The sequence below is a fragment of the Pelmatolapia mariae genome, linkage group LG8, assembly GCF_036321145.2.
Source record: "Pelmatolapia mariae isolate MD_Pm_ZW linkage group LG8, Pm_UMD_F_2, whole genome shotgun sequence".
In the NCBI taxonomy this organism is placed as follows: domain Eukaryota; kingdom Metazoa; phylum Chordata; class Actinopteri; order Cichliformes; family Cichlidae; genus Pelmatolapia; species Pelmatolapia mariae.
The window spans coordinates 22,353,366-22,372,383 of NC_086234.1; the positions used below are offsets into that span (position 1 = coordinate 22,353,366).

Consider the following 19,018-nt stretch of genomic DNA (forward strand, 5'->3'; position numbering starts at 1 on the left):
AACGGAAACACGTCAACCCAGAACTATCAAAACCTTGTTTTATTTTAAGAAGGCAAGATAAATGAAATCAGAGCACAGCTCCAACACTATCACAGCTGGATGTCTGTTTCTATGGCAACTGCAGAGCCTCCAAAACCATCATGAGGTTGCCGATATGAAAATGTGGCTTTAGGGGAGGAAAAAAAAATGACAGAATAATATTTCAGTGTCTGATTCACACATTTCAAGGCTGAATAACCAAACAAGGCACACAACCACGTCTGTGTTTAAGGTTCTGTGAAATCAAGAGTTGTGTAGTTGGTTTTTCACTCGTCTTTGGCACCAAGAAATGAGTTCAGGTCAGTGGCTCCCAGTAATGCCAGGGGATGGTTTTTGAAACACATGTAGAGTAGTCAGTATTAAAAACAATTTACAAATAACAATTATTTAAATACTAACACAACACTTCTTAAATAATGTTTTCACGATTTGCCTCCCGCAGCTATCGTCTGTTATTTTGAAGACGCCGATCCTTAAACAGAGCTGGAGATTGATACAGTCTCAGCTGCTAATGTTGCCGTGTTTTGCACTTTTATCACTAATTAATAAAAAGCACATTAAGGTGGCACGCTCTCTTTTAAAAGCTAAAGTCAGATTGAGGGGAAATGTGCAAGTCTGCTTTACAGCATGAACCGAGAAGAGTCTGCTGTAAACAGTCTGCCGACATGACTTTCAGGTCTTCACTTAATAACGATAAAATATAGTTTTGGTTTTTTTTAAACGTGCTGTACTGTATGCAACACATAGCACCATTAACAAGCTTTAACTTTGGCTCCTGTGATGGTGCCAAACCACACTGTGTAACAGAATCCCACAACATTTCATCACCTCTTCAATAAAAGTTGTGTGAACGAGGCGTTACTGAGATGCTGACCAGCAGCATCCGTGAATCAGATCAGTCGACAGCTCTGCAGTCACAGCTTAGTCTCACTGTACAATGCTGGAAAAGTGACAGTTGGATCTAAGAAGTTGAGACACTCCTGTGTTTCTCCACTTTTATCAGTGTTGATACAGACACAGCAAAAGGCTGTTGATCTGTGTAACCACAGTCTTTTCTTCTTTGCTGGTTATAAATGCAGGTTTGAAGTTTTTTTTATATGGTACGACATTAAAAGGCTGAAAGTCAGATGGCCATGGGGTCTCTCCTGGCGAAGGTGCAGTCCCACATGATGCCGTCCCCGCAGGGAAGATGGCTGGAGGGTAAGAGGACCCGTGTGAGCCAGTGACTGAGGAACAGAAGAACAGATGGCATGAAATGTGACTGAAAACAATGAAAGATGACAAAGCTGTGATCTTTTGAAGGGGATACAACTGATAATTTCAAAAATCATACATATAACAGTGGTAATTTGTGTCCCTGCTTTTCAGTAAGCACAACACTGAAAGAAACCTGTCAGCTGGCTTTGCATGAAAACCATCAAATGTGTCAATTTAATATAAAAATATTTTCCCATTCTTTTTCTTTATGCAGTTAGAAAAACAGGTGGAATAATAGTTTGTATTGAGCACATGATCCCAGCTATGACTAATAAGAACCTCTCTCTAAATGGAATACTTGCACATATTCATCAAAATCCCCAAAAGCTGAAGCAGTGACGGAGCTCACCTCCTCTTCTGCACACCAAACAGTAGCTTCAAGTTGTTCATTTTACCGTGATGATATGGATTTCGGAACACCTGTTTAGGAAAAGAAGAAAACAGGATTTTCAGAGACCCTCGATGAGTTTGAATTTTGTTCCTATGTAGGATTCATGTCTGGTGAACTTTAACTGGTTTGTCCAATAAAAGACTAAACTTTTGCTCACATATAGCAACTGACTCTGCACAGGAGTGCACGTACCTTTCCTTTCTCCTTCAATCTTCTGGCTTCTTTGCGGTTGATATGCCGCTCTATGCTGGTTTCTCCTCTGCTGATAAGCATGGCATGCCACAGGGTGAGTCCACCCAGAGCGACTGCCACAGAGCTGCAGGGAAGAGGGAGAAGGGGCATATTACAATTTGCACTATACAAGTGGCATTATGGACTTTTTGAAAAGGTAAAGTGTCTCACACCTGGTCAGCACCCAGAGGAAGATGATGCTCTTATGAGCAGTGGTTTCTGTGAAACTGTAGTCCGGAGGAGGGGTCTGATAGTAAGTCTGAGGTGGACAGGAAGGACAGTTAGTAGTGTCCAAAGTTTGTATTTTGTGCTGAACTGCTCCTTTAACGTTACTATCCAAAGCCTACAGTTTTGTTTACCAGCTGGCACCCTTGAGGTCCTTAATCAGAGTAAGAATAAAAGCAGAAGGTGTTTCCCTTTGTTGTTTGTTACATGAGCTCAAATTTTGCAAATCATGCTTTACTGACGGAGGCAAATTATTTCCTCATAGCTCCTCACCCAAACTGTGCAGAGGGGTAGTATTAATAATACCTAGAAAAACCTGCTTAAAGGAATATGTCGTGTCAGAATGGATCTCAGTTGAACTGGAACAATGAGATGCAGCTGCCAAGACGAAAACGCCACCCAAACATATGGATGGTTGAATCTTTCCTTATCGAGCCTTACCTCTACAGCGTTGTAGGCATCCAGAAACAAGTTCCTGCTGCTGATGCTGCAGTAGATACAGCCCATGGTCATGTAGACGCAGAAGGAGAAGAAGTAGCGATGGTTGAAATGGCCCACGCAGTTATTCAACCAGGCTGGAAAGAGCTCAGTTCAATACATGTAACAAGCGGGAACACCAGGAGATACCAAAACAAAATGTGAACAGAATAAAAGTCATTTTCGTGAGTTTTTCCTCGCTCAAAGGATACGACAGTGGTGGTCCATCTTCAAAACACACCTGCAATATAGCAAACATTTTAATATGATAAAAGAAAACAAAAATATAAAACACGCCAACTCTCCACATTGGAACTACGTGAAGAACTTACACGTTGCAGATGCTGCAGTGGTGTGTCCTTGGTGGTTTGGGAGTGATGCATTTCTTACAGATGGACACAGAAGGGAAGGGACTTTTGTCCTAAAATAGAAATAAAAATGCAGACAATCAAAAGCTTGACAAAAGCTCTTCTGTCATCTTCAGAAGAAAATACCACAGCCTGTACATAAAAGATGGAAAGATGGACCACTGGGTCATAAACCTGCATTCTTTCTAATGACCATCAGGGGCAAATACTCTGCTTTTAAAAAGTCAAATTGTATAAGTGTTTATAAAAAAAAACTTTACCTACTTCTCACTTTTTTTTGACCTTAGTAAATTATTTCACAGGTTTGATGTCTTTTGTTACAATGTTATGTTTTGTGAAAAGGTTTTTGCCTTTTCTCATTTCTACATTTTTTGACTATTTGAATATTTCAGATGAAACAAATTTTAATATTAGACAAAGGTAACCTGAGTAAATACAAAACGCAGTATTTAAAGTCAAGATTTCATTCATTAAGGGAAAAAAGGTCACTCCAAGAGTGCAGCAACGGCTCATCCAGGTCGTCACAAAAGAATCAGAACAACATCTAAAGCAGGCTTCAACTTGTCTCGGTTAAAGTCAGAGTTCATAATACAACAATAAGAAAGATTGGGCAAAAATGGCCTCCGCGGGAGGGATCCAAGGAGAAAACCACTGCTGATCAAAAAGAACACAAAGGCCAGTCTCAATCTTAATGATCCCCAAGTCTTTTGGGCAAATATTCTGATGAGACAAAAGGTTACATCTGACGTAAAACTAACACAGAATTTCTAACCATCAGTTAATGGCCTGAAGCTCAAGAACACATGGGTATGCAGCAGGACAATGGTAAACACACCAGCAAGTCAACCTTCAAAAGGCTCAAAAAGACAAACTGAAGGTTTTGAAGTTAAAGTCCAGACTTCAATCTGATCGAGACGCTTTAGCATGACCTTAAACCGACCGTTCGTGCTCAAAAACTGTCCAGTGTGACTGAATCAAAAGAATTCCTCCACAGCGATTAGAAAGCCACATAGCTAATTATTACAAATGCTTGACTGCAATTCTTGCTACCAAGGGTGGCACAACCAGTTATTAGGTTTAGGAGGCAACTACCTTTCCACACAGGGGCAGGTAAGTTTGGATAACTTCTGCCTAATTAAATAAAATCATTTAAAAAAAAATTCATTTTCTTGGGTTATGTAACATATAAACATGTAAGTGTGACAAATATGCAAAAAAACCCCTAAGAAATCAGAAAGGGAGGAAAATACTTTTGCACAGCATTGTATGTAGATTTTTACTTTATGATTTTTTGATTTGTTAATATTCAAAAAGTATTCAATTATACAGTCTTTGAAATATAATCACCCTACTTCAAAAAATACCTACAAACTAACGCATAAACCAAAAAAAGAAATGTTTTAAATGTTAAAAAGTATTCACATTTGTACTTAAAAAAATGTAAAAATCAATGATGGCAGCAGAATAAGTCACTATGTCAGCCTCTGAGGAGTGTGACTCCTACCTTTGGTGGGTGTCCTGGAGAGGTGGTGGTCGCTTTGTAATAATGGAACACCACCATAATGAGAAGCCAGTGGCCACAACAGAGGTGCCACACAATCCAGTGTGCAGGGTAAGTGCTGACGATTGTGGGCAGGACAAACAGGTAGATGATGACCACAACTGAGGATGTCAGCAAGACGACAAGACAGACAAACACCTGGGAGGGTAAGAGAAGGAAAAACGATTAAGGAAAGCAGCAGCAGTCGTGGGAATCAAGAGAGGAGGGAAGTGAGCTTACCACTCCAAACCAGTGGGTCACGTTGTCCACAATCCAATAGACGGGTTCAAAAGCACAGTCCAGCAGAGTGTCTGAGTTGGTGAGGCTGTTGAAGTACAGCGACTTGAGCAGGAGCTTGCTGTAACGCCACACCTCTGACAACCTGCCGCCGATCCCCGCTTTCGTACCCCCGCCTTGGCCCCCCCTCTGCGTGCGGCACAGCCAGCACCAGCGCAGCACCAGTCGCATGGCTCGGGAGAGCTGCCACCTCCAGCTGCTGCTCACACGCATGCCACCACTGCCACTGCCTCCTCTCCTACACACTCTGCCTTCTAAACACACGCAGACACACAGACACACAGACCAGCAGTTAGAAACACAGGCCGCATAAAACAGCAGCTCCTCGTAACGCAGCCTGACAGATGCGGAGCTTTCCATCGTCACCAAGTGCTTGTTGAGAGCTCCCAGTGTATCTGAGAAGGCAGGCAACAGGAAGACTAGTGATCTTTATAGAGGAGAAGGGATCCCATTCCCAGAAAGTGTTCCCTTTCCCTAGAAAACACTGAAGTTACTCAAGTACAGTAACAGCATCTCCTGTGTGACATATGCCCATCAAAGCACACAAGGCAGGGGCTATCAGGTAAGGAGTTACGCCCATCAGCCCCTACAAATAAACTTCTCCTCTTAATAATTGAAGGCAAATCTTCATCTGCAGGCCAAAAACCTATTGGGGACTCTCAGGGGAGATGCAGATTGGTAACCTTATAAGAGGGAAACGCAAACGGACGTCTTAAGGAAAATAAAGTGGCCACCTGATCCTGGAGCATCGGGTCATGAAAGTGAGTATTGGTTACACAGATAAGACTTGTTCAGGTTCTCCAAAACAGGATGGCATTAATAATGAGAGCGCATCTCTCATTATTTACATTTAAAAGAAGATGAAAATAAGACGGGACATCCAGCAACAGGTATTCTCATTACAAATTAAATCAGGCCTATACGTAGTCTCTGTTTGTACCACACATGTTCAAGGAAAGACTAACAAAACAGAAAATGTGACATGTACAGATCTATCAAGTTTAACATAATCACATAAGTCAGGGACTACATGTACCATACAGAAACATTAGACAAATTCTTGTTGAGAGGGCCTTTACTTCAGCAATAAACAGTGCGAACACGATTTCTGGTTGTGTGACAAGTTGAACGAGTCTCACCACTGCACAGGAAGGATGGTGGGCGTTTGAAGGGTGTTTGAAGGGCATAATATTAACGTGCATGGTTGTATCTGACAGACAGAAGGAGCTCGTGCCACACAGATGGGGGATTCATGGGAGAAGAAGCAGTCTCTATGGCAACCTGCTGCCCTAAATCTGGACTTAGATAGAATAAGGTCACTACCTAACAGTCTCACTATAATAAGCTTTACTTTGTCCTCTTCCTCTGCACTGTCTTCTGTGAGTCAGAGAGGAGGAGGGGGGATTGTCTGATATTTTTCACTTGTAGTCAGCAGCTTGCTTTTTCATGTTTTTGGACTAACCATTTTGGATTCTGGATATTGGAAATGCTCAAAGAATATCATTCACTATTTCTGAAACTGATTAATAGAACACAGACACTGAGATAATCTTAAGTATAGCCCTGTCTTCAGTCCCTTTGATAGCAGCTTTAGTGACTGTGATGTGGTTTGCGCATTATTGATCATGGTGCTGGATGAAAGGTTTTTATTTCACGTCTTCAGCTTCAAGTTATAAAACTAATGGAGACTGTGAATCAGAGTCTGACTCTTTGCCACCTTCAGCTTGACATGAAGTGAGATCAGAAGAACACAAGAACACTTTCGTGTTATCATATTATAAAAATCATCATACCAGCGTCTACACTGCGCTGCTGGATGAATGGAAACTGATGGATGTTTCACAAGAAGGTCTGGCTGAGTCAAATGAACACAAGAGGTCTCCACTTGGTCATCACTTTGACATGTAAGCCATACATTGTGCTCAGATCCCACCACAGTTCAAAGTTTATCAAATCACAGTTCTGCTATTGGTTTTAATGTTATTATATATATATATTAAAAAAAACAAAAAAAAAACATGTTTCTCACAGTGACTGGTTATGACTGATGAAGTCTACATATAAAAGACAAAACAGTATTACTAATGGCCACATGACTACAACCAGTTTGACTCGTGTCCATTATATCCAAACAGTCAGACATATCACACTTTAACGCTAGCTGGCTAGCTGCTAGCTAACTGTAGCCGCTTCCAAACGCCAGCCTTACGTGTTTGTTTTAATAGAAACTATTTGCCGCCCCGAGCCAAACCTAACATCGCTAGACTGTACCTGGTCAGGAGAACTGGGCAGACAGACCTGCAGCACCACGGTCAGGTCATGGTTCGGCTGAACTGGAACCTGCAGCTACTCCTCTGACTGCAGCAATCAGACTGTAAGCGCGAGACTCACGAAGAAGATCGTGTATTAACGGGATGAGTTGCTTGACAGCAGCAAAGCTGGCAGCTTGTTCTGTTCTGGCTCCTACTACAGATATTTCTCCCCCTATATCTGTAGGCTCCTCCTACAGATATCTGTAAAATATTTGTAAGGAAAAGTGTGCCAGGAGTTGACAGCAACAGTCAGAATTATGGAAAAATCAGTAGCGTTAAACATAAAAAGTCGCTACCCGGTATATTGTTCCAAAGAGGCGCCTCCTGTCTATTTGTTCTCTTCTGTGGCGAAAGCGCGTCGAAAGCTCGCAATGTATCCTGGGAAATGAAGTTGTATTTTGCGATAGTTCATTAAAATGCCTCTTAAATCACGCTGTCTTCGTAAAAAATTATAAATGAAACTTAAATACATATTCACAGCGGTATCCATTAAGTGTGGCGGCGATAGATATTTAACTAACCCCTCGACTGTGGAAAAAAACCACCCAAATTAAATTAACTTCCGAGCTGAGGCTTGAGGTGTCATATGATGCAGAAAAATGGCTGCGGTGCAGTGGTAAGATGCTGTCTTCTTATTTTAAAAACGGTTTATTAACAACTTAAATCTTTAGTATTTAAACACTGAGCCACGCCTGAGCACACACATGTTGTGTAGATACGATTGTCGTGCGTTTAATGTTCAGTTAGCGTCGTAAACTAAATGTCAACTTTTTTCAGGCTTGCAACATAACATTAAAGACGAAGAAGCTTTTTATGGTATTATTATGACTGTGACTTTGAATCAGACGCCTTCTTCAGTTACGGTGTAATTCTGGCTTATAGCGACATTTTTCCCTCCTCGTCTTTTCTGACGATTTTTCACTAGTTTTGCATTTGCCTAGGGTCATTGTCACTGCTGGCCGCACGAAGCGATACCTGGACCCTACAGAGATTGTACAGGTAGTCAAACTCCTCCAAGATGGCATATTAATACGTGCCACTGCCACAAGTTTTGGTATGTCTTCTAGCACAGTCTCAAGAGCATGAAGGTGATTTCAGGACACAGGCCCGGAGAAGGTCCTTAACCAATCAGCAGGCTCACTATCTGCTCTTTTGTGAGGAGCAGGATGAGAACTGTCAGCAGGACACTGGTGTCAATGTCTCTGACCAAACAATCAGAAACAAACTGCATGAAGCTGGCTTGATTGCCCAGCATGGTCTAGTGGGCCCTGTACTCACTGCACGGCACTGTGGCATTTACACTGGCATTTTCCATAGAGTACCAGAACTGGCAGGTCCACTGGCACCCTGTGCTTTTCACAGATGAGAGCAGGTTCAACCTGAGCACATGTGACAGGCATGAAAGAGTCTGTAGAAGTTATCGAGAACTTGATGCTGCCTGTAATGTTGTTCACTGTGAGTGGTATGGTGGGTGGTGGCTCAGCAATGCTTTTGGGAGACATATACATGGATGGACGCGCACTCTAACTCTACAGGCAGTGACACCCTGACTGCCATTAGGTATCAAGATGAAACCTTTGAACCCTACATTGGTGCAGTGGGTCCCAGATTTCTCCTGGTGCACAACAATGCCCAGCCTCATGTGTTGAGAGTATGCAGGCAGTTCCTTGAGGATGATACCGATGTCTGGCTTCCACACTTGCCTGACTTAAATTTAGTAGAACACCTCTTGGACTTTGTTTTGGTCCAACTGCCTCTGTCAGGTTGCACCCCAGACTGTCCAGGAGCTCAGTGATGCCCTAGTCCAGATCTCGGAGGAGATCCCCCTGGACACTATCCATCATCTCATCAGGAGCATTCCCCAACATTGTTAGACATACCTACAAGCATGTGGGGGCTATACAAACTACTGAGTACAGTTTTGAGTTAGCGAAATCAAATTTTGTGTGTTTTGAAGCTTTTAGCCGTCTGTAGGTTGATACTGTACCATCCTTTCACTCCTTACACATTACACAGTCCTTATCAGTGTAGATATCCAACATATTTCTCAGAAATGTGGCAGCCATTCACTTTCCTTACATTTATTTCTCCAGATTCTTTTAGACTTTTAATTATGAACCACAGATGATGAAATCAGACAACTTCTTTGCAATTTCACATATTCTATGCCTTTCTTTCACAGAGTTGTGCCATAATTAGTTTAGCTTTGTTTGTATGACTGGGTCGTGTTCGTCAGTGCTTTATCAACGATAGCAGGACCAAAAAGCTGTCTATCTCTTTTGCAACCAGGCGTTCGCATGGCCGCAACTATGACACAGAGCTGCAGAGGTGTCGTCTTGAGGCCGCTCTTGTTGATTTTGGAGACTACCACCCACTCAAACCCATCATGGTATCAGTGTTGAGCTGCATCTCTATTAGCTTTAATTCACTGAAAACATGCAAAAATATTGTTGTGGTTTTTTAATGGGCCTGTGACAGGTTTGACCCTCTCTCAATCCGTCCAGGTGACCGATACAAAGACCCGCCGCGGGACCCGCAAAGGCAGCACCTCTTCCTCTTCATCCTCCTCTTCCTCAGCACCGCCAGACCCTCTGAGCTCCATGCTGGACGGGACCGACCCCCTGTCCATGTTTGCCGCGGCCTCGGCCGGCGAGACGCCAGCCATGTCCCACAGCAGCTCCACAGGAGTCAGTGACTTGGACAAATGTAAATCCTGAAGCATGTGCTCATTTGAAAGTGAAGCTAAATAAAGATGTGCTTTCAGGACCTGGGGAGGAGGAAGAGAGAGAAGGAAGAAGAGGCAGTGGGACCAGATTTTGAACCTTGGTCACTGAAGCGAGGGGAAATCCTGGCCAGGTTCACCACCACCGAAAAACTCTCCATAGTGAGTCCTCTATCGTAGCAGCAGGGCTGTACCTCTTACCCAAGGGCCTGCTGTCTCATAGTTTAACGCTGCTTGAAAACATAGTGGAAATGAACCTGATGGCTTCACCAATGAACAAAATATTCAAGAGAGTTTAGCACTTTTTTGGATGTTCTAAAATTTAATTATAATTTGTTTTTTCTCCCTAGAATCTGTTCATGGGCTCCGACAGAGGTAAGAGCAACCTGTTTAAGATAAGATAAGATAACCTGTATTAGTCCCACACGTGGGAAATTTGTTTTGTCACAGCAGGAAGTGGACAGTGCAAAGTTATGAAGCAAAAATTAGAATAAAATAAAATAAGAATAAATACAGTACACAGCACTATCACATATAATAATTTTAGAAAATTTCTGAATGCTTTCAGTGTCTGTAGTTATCTGTAGTATCAATAAATCCTGTGACAGCGTCAGACTATATTCATTTTACTACCTAAATCATTCCAAATTGCTTTTTTCTGTCTATCATAACCGTAAATGGCAGCGAAAACAAAATGGGCAAACAAAAAGAATGTCAGCATCAGTTATTAAGTTGTTATTTGGTCTTTAACTTCACAACTTATACATCACTTCCTGTTTTCACTAGGAAAAGCCACCAGTCAAGGATCGGCTGTTTCAGAGAAGGTTCGCACTCGTCTGGAGGAGCTGGATGATCTAGAGGAGGTAGGCGTCCCACTGTTGGCTGGCCTTGCATTATTCTTTCAAGAAATACGATGGGGGATGTTATTGGATCTTCTTGCCTGTGTGTGTGCAGGGCTCCCAGAGAGAGCTGCTGAACCTCTCGCAACAGGATTACGCCAACCGCATCGAGGAGCTGAACCAGTCCCTAAAGGAGGCCTGGTCCTCTGACCAGAAGGTCAAAGCCCTGAAGATTGTCATCCAGGTAATGTTTATTTAATTGGTGCTCATTTTAACTGGTGTCGCCTTAATAAATATCACCCCTGATCTGTGATCTGTGCTGCAGTGCTCCAAGCTTCTGTCCGACAATTCGGTGATCCAGTTCTACCCCAGCAAATTTGTTCTCATCACTGATATTCTTGACACATTTGGTCAGTAAAGATAATTTTCCACAGTTGAACCTGAACAATGTGTGAGTTTTGTGACTCAGGTCCTTGTTGTTTGCAGGCCGGCTGGTGTACGACAGGATCTGGACCATGTGTTCAGACCCACGACCTTTACCAGGTAAAGTGGAAATGCTGACAATCAGCTTAAAGCTTTAAATTCTTCATAGCATTTGGACGATCCTTGCACCTTCTGAAGTCATGTTGCATTGATTTAGTTTTTGTTAATTCACATTTGACTTTTGTTTGCCACCTCAGATAATTTCACAGTTGAAGATGTGAATGACACCGCAAAGGAGACGTGCCTCAACTGGTTCTACAAGATCGCCTCCATCAGAGAGCTCCTTCCCAGACTGTATCCTTCAACACCCTCACTCAGAAGGATTTCTGTTCATAGTTTGCTTTTGGCAGGAGTATCATTCACCCACAGACCTGGTTTTAAAATCAAGTTCAATTCAGTTTTATTTACATAGCACCAAATCACAACAACAGTCACCTCAAAGCACTTTATAATGTAAGGTAAAGACCTTACAATAATACAGAGAAAACACCAACAATCGACAACTGACCCCTATGAGCAAGCGCTTTGTGAGAGTGTGAAGGAAAAACTCCCTTTTAGCAGGAAGTAACTTCCAGCAGAACCAGACTCAGGGAGCAGCGCCCATCTGCTGTGACCGGTTAGAGGTGTGGGGAGGGAGACAGGCCAAAAACACAAACTTTGAAAGAGAACCAGATATTAATAATAACTGACGATTAAATGCAAAGTGGCTCAGCTATGTATGTTTGTAAGTAATTTGTATGTAAATTTGGTTCTTTAACCTCGTGATACAGCTATGTTGAAGCTGCCATTCTCAAGTGCAACCGGTTCCTCAACAAATCGTGAGTCCTCACAGTTTATCAGCCAGTTTCCACAATGATTTCTCTTTAGGATACGTAAAGATTTAGCAATAATATTTGGAAAATGTCATTTTAATAGCTGTGATGCATCAACCATGTTTGTAAACTGGAACAAAATTGTTTGACATAAAGAAAACACCATCTGTCCTGCCACTGTCCACAGCGGCATTCAGGAGACCCTTCCTCGGTTGACTGCCATGGTCAGAGGGATTGGAGATCCTCTGGTGGCTGCATATGCCAGAGCTTACCTCTGCAGGGTGAGATGGACTCTGCTCGGTCTTCTGCTCGTCTTTCCTTAATTTCCCTACCTTCCTGATTGTGTTTGTGGGGTGTCCTATTTAGGCTATTGTTGCTACATCTGCAACCCACTGTGACCCCAGCTTCTCTCCTTCATGTTATTTCTGACTTATTTCTGTCTCCTGTCGTTTGTCGTTGATGCCCTCTTTTTTTCTGAGTGAGCATATTGCAACTCCCCCTGTCCAGAACAGTTGCCATAAAAAAATGCTGCAAATGCATGAACAATGCTATTTTTGACTTGCCCTGTTTACCAGCTTTGTTTGACACCTATATCCTTCTTTCCAGGTGGGCATGGAGGTGGCCCCCCACCTGAAAGACAGCCTGAACCGCAACTTCTTCGACCTGCTTGGCACTTTTCGACAGATCAGCAGCGAGAACGTCCGGGCCCAGCTGGTGCTGCAGAGGGTGGAGATGCCCGAGTACCTGACACTCTACTCACCTGCCATCAGCTGGATCCTGCAGTGTATCGCGTACAGAGCTCCAGAGGTATTTACTTAGACTTTATTGAAAAAGTGGAGCTCGGTGAGAGCGTCGCAGGGGCACAAACTCAGTGATGTTTCTGCTTTTAATGCTGCTTGTGTTTCTGTTTCAGTCTCTGCTAACAGAGATGATGGAGAGATGCAAGAAACTGGGAAACAAGTGAGTGCTTTAAAATTATTAAAATTATTAGTAGCTGTTTCTTGTCATGTGATTTACCTGGAAGTGTCATGATCCTTTTATTTCATAGAAATGACCGTTATTTTAGACAAACTTCATTTAAGATATAATTAGCATGGGTTTAGCTAAAGTTGTCACAAAATGTATGGCACAGCACTAATTCATCTTTGCTTTCCCACAGTGCTTTGCTTTTGAATTCAGTAATGAGGGCGTTCAGGCCAGAATTTGTTGCAGCCAGAGCCACAGACTTCATCGGTATGATCAAAGACTGCGACGAGGCCGGCTTCCCAAAGGTCAGAAAACATTTCATGTTCACTGCATCTTTTTTTTTTCTTACCTTGGTTAAAAACAAAGAAGTCATCTTCTGTTTATTGGATGTGGGGAAATAAGTACAAGATAAAAAATACTTATGAAAAACAACTTAGCAGTAACATAATTAAAATATCCCAGAGCAAAACAGCTTGGAAAGGGAAAACAATTACACCACAAAAATCATCTCAGAGCTCAGTGAATTAAAGTCTAAATATGGACACAATAAGGAGCTCAAAGCTAAAATGAATGCAGGTATTGTTGGTATGAGGTCAGTGGAAATGAAACTGATGTGCTCAGCTATATGTGCAGGAAGTGATGCAGAAGGTCTACAGCCACAGCCACAGTCACATGGCCTCTGCATCAGCTGATGGAGGAATCCAGACAGTGTGTTGATTCCAGCTGGATTCAAACAGCAACACTGATGACAAATTCTCTCCACTCCTTTCCCATGATGATGGCTGGATCAGATCCAGATCTGTAGCCTCTTTGTTTCCTCTACAGCTCCTCCAGGATTATAGTCAACACAATGAACTGGTGAAAGTTCATTACTGCCAATAATTTAATGGGAAGGTTTATAAAAGCTGAAGAAAAAGTAGTCATTACACCTTCACATAATTCACAACGAGTATGAAAAATCAATCTCATTGGGTAATAAAGTCATTAAAATATTGAAAGGATAGAGGCAGAAGTTCAGGTCATTGTCTAAATCTTTTTGTAATGAATTTTGTCTCCTTTTCAGCATCTGTTGTTTGGCTCTCTGGGTCGCAGCCTGGCGTCTGCCGATCCTCCAGAATCCGAGAGGCTGACGATCCTGAATGAAGCCTGGAAAGTCATCACCAAAGTCCGCAGTCCTCAGGTTCTGAACCGCTGACAGTAGTTTTCAAAAGGTCCCGTTATTCCTGCCAGAATGTTCCAGATTGTTACTGAAAATCTCATTTTGGTTTGCAGGACTACATCAACTGTGCTGAAATCTGGGTGGAGTTTACCTGCAGACACTTTACAGTAAGTAGAAAGCAGTCAAACACAAATTTTATTTATTTATGTTTTGGAAATGCACTACCTTTCTTAATCCTCTCTCTGCGTGACTGTCAGAAACGGGAGGTCAACACGATTTTGGCTGACATCATCAAACACATGACCCCTGACCGAGCATTCGAGGACGCCTACCCTCAGGTTGGTGCACGATGCTTCCCTGAATCTCGGCTACTCTCCATCCGCCTCTTTACTTCTGCTCTGTACTAACTGTTTTGTTTTTGTTCTGCATGTAGCTGCAGTCAGTGATCAGGAAGATCCTCACCTACTTCCACGACTTCTCCATCCTCTTCTCCATGGTGAGCTTCTACAGCTTGAGCTGCACGATGAAACTGTGATTCCAGTGCCATAAGTCGAGCTACATTTTCAGTTTTTGCTCTTTTCGGTTCTTCAGGAGCGATTCCTGCCGTTCCTGGACATGTTCCAGAAGGACAGTGTGAGGGTGGAGGTCTGCAAATCCATCATGGAGGTCTTCATCAAGTAAGAGTTCATTAAAGTCATGAGATTATTGAGAGTTGTGGCAGAAACGTTGATGTTTTGTATTGATGTTCTACTCTTTTCTCCGGCCTTTAGACATCAGGTGGAGCTCACCAGAGACCCGGTGATCCTCAACGCCATGCTGCACATCTGCAAGACCATGCACGACTCTGTCAAGTAGGGTATTCGTTTGTGTGTATTATACAGACGTATGCTACTTTTATATCTGTGACTTAAAGTCGTCGTTTCAGCTGTGTTCGTGCGGTAATGCATTTATTTTTCTCTTTGTCTTGAAGTGCTCTTACTCTCGAAGACGAGAAAAGATCTTTGGCTCTGCTGATCATCGGCTTCATCCGCATGGTGAGATTATCACATCTATTATATTATGTCAACAACAATCACAACTGCTGTTTCGGCCTCTTGTATTGCATTATTTTGATCTGCATTGTGTTTGCATCTGTTGTTTTTGTTTCAATTTTGGGGTTAAATTTTTTTTTCTCTGGACTTCAGGTTTCCTTTGGTCGTGACTTTGAGCAGCAGTTGAGTTTCTGTGTGGAGGCTAGAGCCACCTTCTGTAACCTGGAGCCTGTCCTGGTGCAACTCATTCATGTAAGCCTGTGTTTGTGTTTGGCATTTCAGCATTAAGTGACAGAAGCCACAACGCCATCTCCTTCATGTAACCTTGTTGTTTACAGACGGTGAACCAGCTGGCCATGGAGACCAGGAGGGTGATGAGAGGGAATCACTCCCGCAAGACCGCTGCTTTCGTCAGAGTGAGTCCACAGATGCAGTCTCTAATCATTTCACATCACCGTACGTTCCTCTTGGATGACTTTTTAGCAATGCCAAAGGAAAAGTCAAAAAAGCACAGACTGTATATAAAAGACAGACCCATTATAAAGTAACTCGTGGTTTTCTGGGCTCTGCATTTCTAAGCTTCAACATTAGCATTTTGGCTAATGCTAGCAAGCTTTTTTTATAGGCCTTTCTTACAGAAATAACATTGCATGAAATTTTCCTCTCCCTCTCTCTCTTTTAGGCATGTGCCGCCTACAGTTTCATCACCATCCCGTCTCTCAGCAGCATCTTCAGTCGACTCAGCCTCTACCTGTTGTCCGGTCAGGTTGCTTTGGCCAATCAGTGTCTGTCCCAGGGTGAGTAGCTGTCTCATTCGAGATTTAAGTTAAAGATTTAGTTGATCAAAACTTGGGTCCCTAATGTTTTTACTATATTGTGATCATTTCTGTTTCTCTTGTCCTTCCCACGCCTTTTCTTACTCGTTCTCCACCTTCCTTCTTCCAGCCGATGCTTTCCTAAAGGCAGCCGTAAGCATTCTTCCGGAGGTTCCTCGCTCCATCAGCGTGGAGGGAAAACTTCGCTCTTCTGAAAGCTTCCTCGTGGACTTTATCAACAGCTTCTTGGCAACGCTGCTGGTTATCCCGGTAAGGTTCATTACGGTTCAGAGGTGGGTTTACAGGAGACGGACCACACCTGTAATCACCCATTTTTGTCTCAGTACAGCTTGACAAATGTTTTGATTTTTGTTGTTGTTGTTTTTTTAACAGGACCATCCAGAGCATGGGGTGCTCTACTTAGTCCGGGGTCTGCTCAACATGGTCCAGGATTATACCTGGGAAGACAACAGCGATGCAAAGGTGCGGGTTTACATCAGTGCTCTGCCCCTGCTGGCAGCCATGAGCCAGGAAACCTATCTGTACTCTATCCCCAAAGGTAACGGCACACACATAAACACTGAATTTACATCAGAGACCGCTAACAAAGACAGACTCCTCTTTTACGGATTTCCCCAGGCTAATTTCTGTAAGCCCTAAAAGTTAAGAGTTTCACGCGTTGAGCTTTTACTTGTGATGTTTCCTGTTTTTGTCACATGTCCAGTGGAGGACAGTGCTGTTTTCAACAAGTCTCTCACACGTCTCCAGAGGGATTCCAGTCCATTCTTTTTTTAAGGAATCTCTCAAGCTCTTCCAGATTTGATGGTCTTCTGGCACGGATGTCGGTCTTCAGTTCACTCCACAGATTTTCAGTGGGGTTCAAGTCGTGGCTTTGTGCAGCCCAGTCAGTAACATTCACTTTGGTCTTCTCGAGGTGGTTCTTCAGCAGTAGCAACATATGCTTTGGACGACCACCCAGACCCAGTTTTGCTGCTGACTGTATCCTTCTCTCTTCATGATTCCCAGTTCCAGATGCATCTCCACAGCAGGTCCTCCTTAGTACACTTAAGTCTGGCTTGAGCATGTGTCTTCAGTAGAAGTGGAGTTTTTCTCCAGTCCATTCCTCAGCAGCGTTCTAGTGATTGTCAACTTCAAGATTTAAATTCCTGTCCTAGCTAAGTCATTCACTCGTGACTCAGCTGTTGTTCTGCAGTCTTTAGACACATCTCTCATAAGAGAGTCTTTTCATAGGGTCCACCTCACCCAAAGGAAAATATTTAAAAGGTTTAGGTAGCACAGACACTTCACAGTGCACTTCAGGCCAGACAATTACTTCTCCCACTCCCCTCCTTTTGGATGGCGGTCCCTAAGACATCATCCACTGTCCTTGGCTATCGAATCCCTTCATCTCCATCCCTATGCTTACATGGTAGTATTACAGAATTTAACAAAATTCCTGGGAAATATAGGAACCCACTCTTTATCTCTCTATTGCCAAGAAAGCTATATTTTTAAATTGGAAATCCAAAAGATCACTACACCTGAACCACTAGATCAGTTTTATTACAGAATACGTGACTTTAGAGAGAATAATGTATTACCACAGAAATAATATATCTTCATTTAATGACATCTGCTACATGCTTCTGACTTATCTCAGTTTGGATCAGACGCCAGGGGCTGAAACCAAGCACATCTCCACAAACACACAAACTTACAACTTACTGTTGTTTATCGTAACTGATCGTCCTCAATCTTATTAAGATTTTTTATTAACATGGTTATTAGATATGGATACATACGTGTGTGTGTGTGTGTGTGTGTGTGTGTGTGTGTGTGTGTGTGTATATATATATATATATATATATATATATATATATATATATATATATATAATTTTATATTATGTATTAGCAAATATATTACTATTACATATTACAATGTTTTAGATAAACATGTAAATACCCCACAAATAAAAAGTAGTTGTATGTAGTACTAGTATAGTATAAACATACTAGTAGTATGTTTAGAAATGCTAAGGAAATGAAAAATTGAAAGGCCCTTGTCCTGCAAATTCCACAGGGGGTTAATAATTCTGTCTTCATTCGTAGTAAGACAGTGAGGAGTTTTCCCCGTTAATCTAATTATTCTGTTTCCTGGCTCAGTGGATTCTAATGAGACGCTCTATGGCGGAGATCCCAAATTCCTGTCAGAGATCAACAAGCTGTGTGAGACTCTGATTGGACAGATCCTCGACCACCTGAAGACACTCGGCCGTGATGAGGTGAGGACGCGGTGCTTTTGATTTAAAGTCTTAATTCAAAACCAAAAACAAAAAGCAACTGCTTCCACTGCTGAATGAATTATTTTAAAGAAAAATAATCTGGTTTTAGTGAAAATCCAGATTTCAAGCTTGCCAAAATCTGGATGCTGTGTAACCAAAGTTATGCTGCCTTCATGTACATGTGGGAATGAAAACCAAAAACTGGAAAACCACGCTGACATACATTTCTCACCCTCTTGCAGCAGAGCACACGCCGCCAGGGCGCTCTGGCCTTCTCCCTGTTTGGTGTCCTGCTGGCTCACGGTGATCTGAGGAACAACAAGCTGAGCCAGCTGGCAGTCAACCTTTGGAACCTCAGCCACAAGCATGGATACTGCGAGACCCGCACCTCCGTGAGTTCATGTGTCAGAGCTCTGAGGCCCACTCTGTACACTTTAAATCTGCTTTATTTGTGAATGCAGCCTCACTGACTTTTCTTCTTTGTCTGCTGTAGGTTCGGACTCTGGAGTTCATCAAACATCAGACTCAGCAGCCGGACATGACTCATCTGTCAGATATGGTCCAGAGGCTCACGCTGCAGTCTCGCACCTGAGCTCCACACTCAATGACGTGTTACACTGCTCAATTTAAATTTGTGTAAATAAAACCTAACAAAGGAATTTTATATGCCTGTTTTGTGTGTCTGTGTGTAGACTTTTATATAGTCTGAGTACTTGAATCAGATCACCTTGACACCTTTAGTGTGTTGACTGTCCAAGACTGCAAGACGG

The 19,018-nt window shown here is 42.6% G+C and overlaps 2 protein-coding genes across 3 annotated transcripts; one reads left to right on the top strand and one right to left on the bottom strand.

The window, feature by feature from the left end:
* Positions 1-9: 9 nt before the first annotated feature.
* On the bottom strand, positions 10-7,391 carry zdhhc16b (zinc finger DHHC-type palmitoyltransferase 16b). The gene is made up of 10 exons (XM_063481560.1): positions 7,097-7,391; positions 4,769-5,079; positions 4,493-4,687; positions 2,953-3,041; positions 2,833-2,861; positions 2,585-2,718; positions 2,092-2,177; positions 1,880-2,003; positions 1,646-1,716; positions 10-1,265 (listed from the first exon to the last, which is right to left on the bottom strand). The coding sequence occupies exons 2-10, from the start codon at positions 5,036-5,038 to the stop codon at positions 1,163-1,165; spliced, it is 1,101 nt and encodes a 366-aa protein (XP_063337630.1). The 5' UTR covers positions 5,039-5,079; positions 7,097-7,391; the 3' UTR covers positions 10-1,162.
* On the top strand, positions 6,610-18,901 carry vps35l (VPS35 endosomal protein sorting factor like). Of its 2 annotated transcripts, none has more exons than XM_063481557.1 (30): positions 6,610-6,729; positions 9,427-9,526; positions 9,642-9,824; positions 9,902-10,021; positions 10,210-10,234; positions 10,646-10,722; positions 10,814-10,942; positions 11,024-11,108; positions 11,185-11,241; positions 11,379-11,475; positions 11,952-11,999; positions 12,181-12,274; positions 12,600-12,800; positions 12,907-12,953; positions 13,153-13,264; positions 14,023-14,139; positions 14,232-14,285; positions 14,376-14,456; positions 14,552-14,614; positions 14,710-14,795; positions 14,889-14,969; positions 15,089-15,152; positions 15,303-15,401; positions 15,488-15,565; positions 15,832-15,946; positions 16,095-16,234; positions 16,358-16,523; positions 18,130-18,248; positions 18,491-18,640; positions 18,742-18,901. In XM_063481557.1, exons 1-30 carry the CDS (start codon positions 6,656-6,658, stop codon positions 18,838-18,840), a joined length of 2,961 nt encoding a protein of 986 aa, XP_063337627.1. In that variant the 5' UTR covers positions 6,610-6,655; the 3' UTR covers positions 18,841-18,901. The 2 variants fall into 2 exon arrangements, with proteins under 2 accessions (XP_063337627.1, XP_063337628.1); XM_063481558.1 differs by lacking the exon at positions 6,610-6,729 and adding an exon at positions 7,715-7,753.
* The last annotated feature ends 117 nt before the right edge of the window (positions 18,902-19,018 follow it).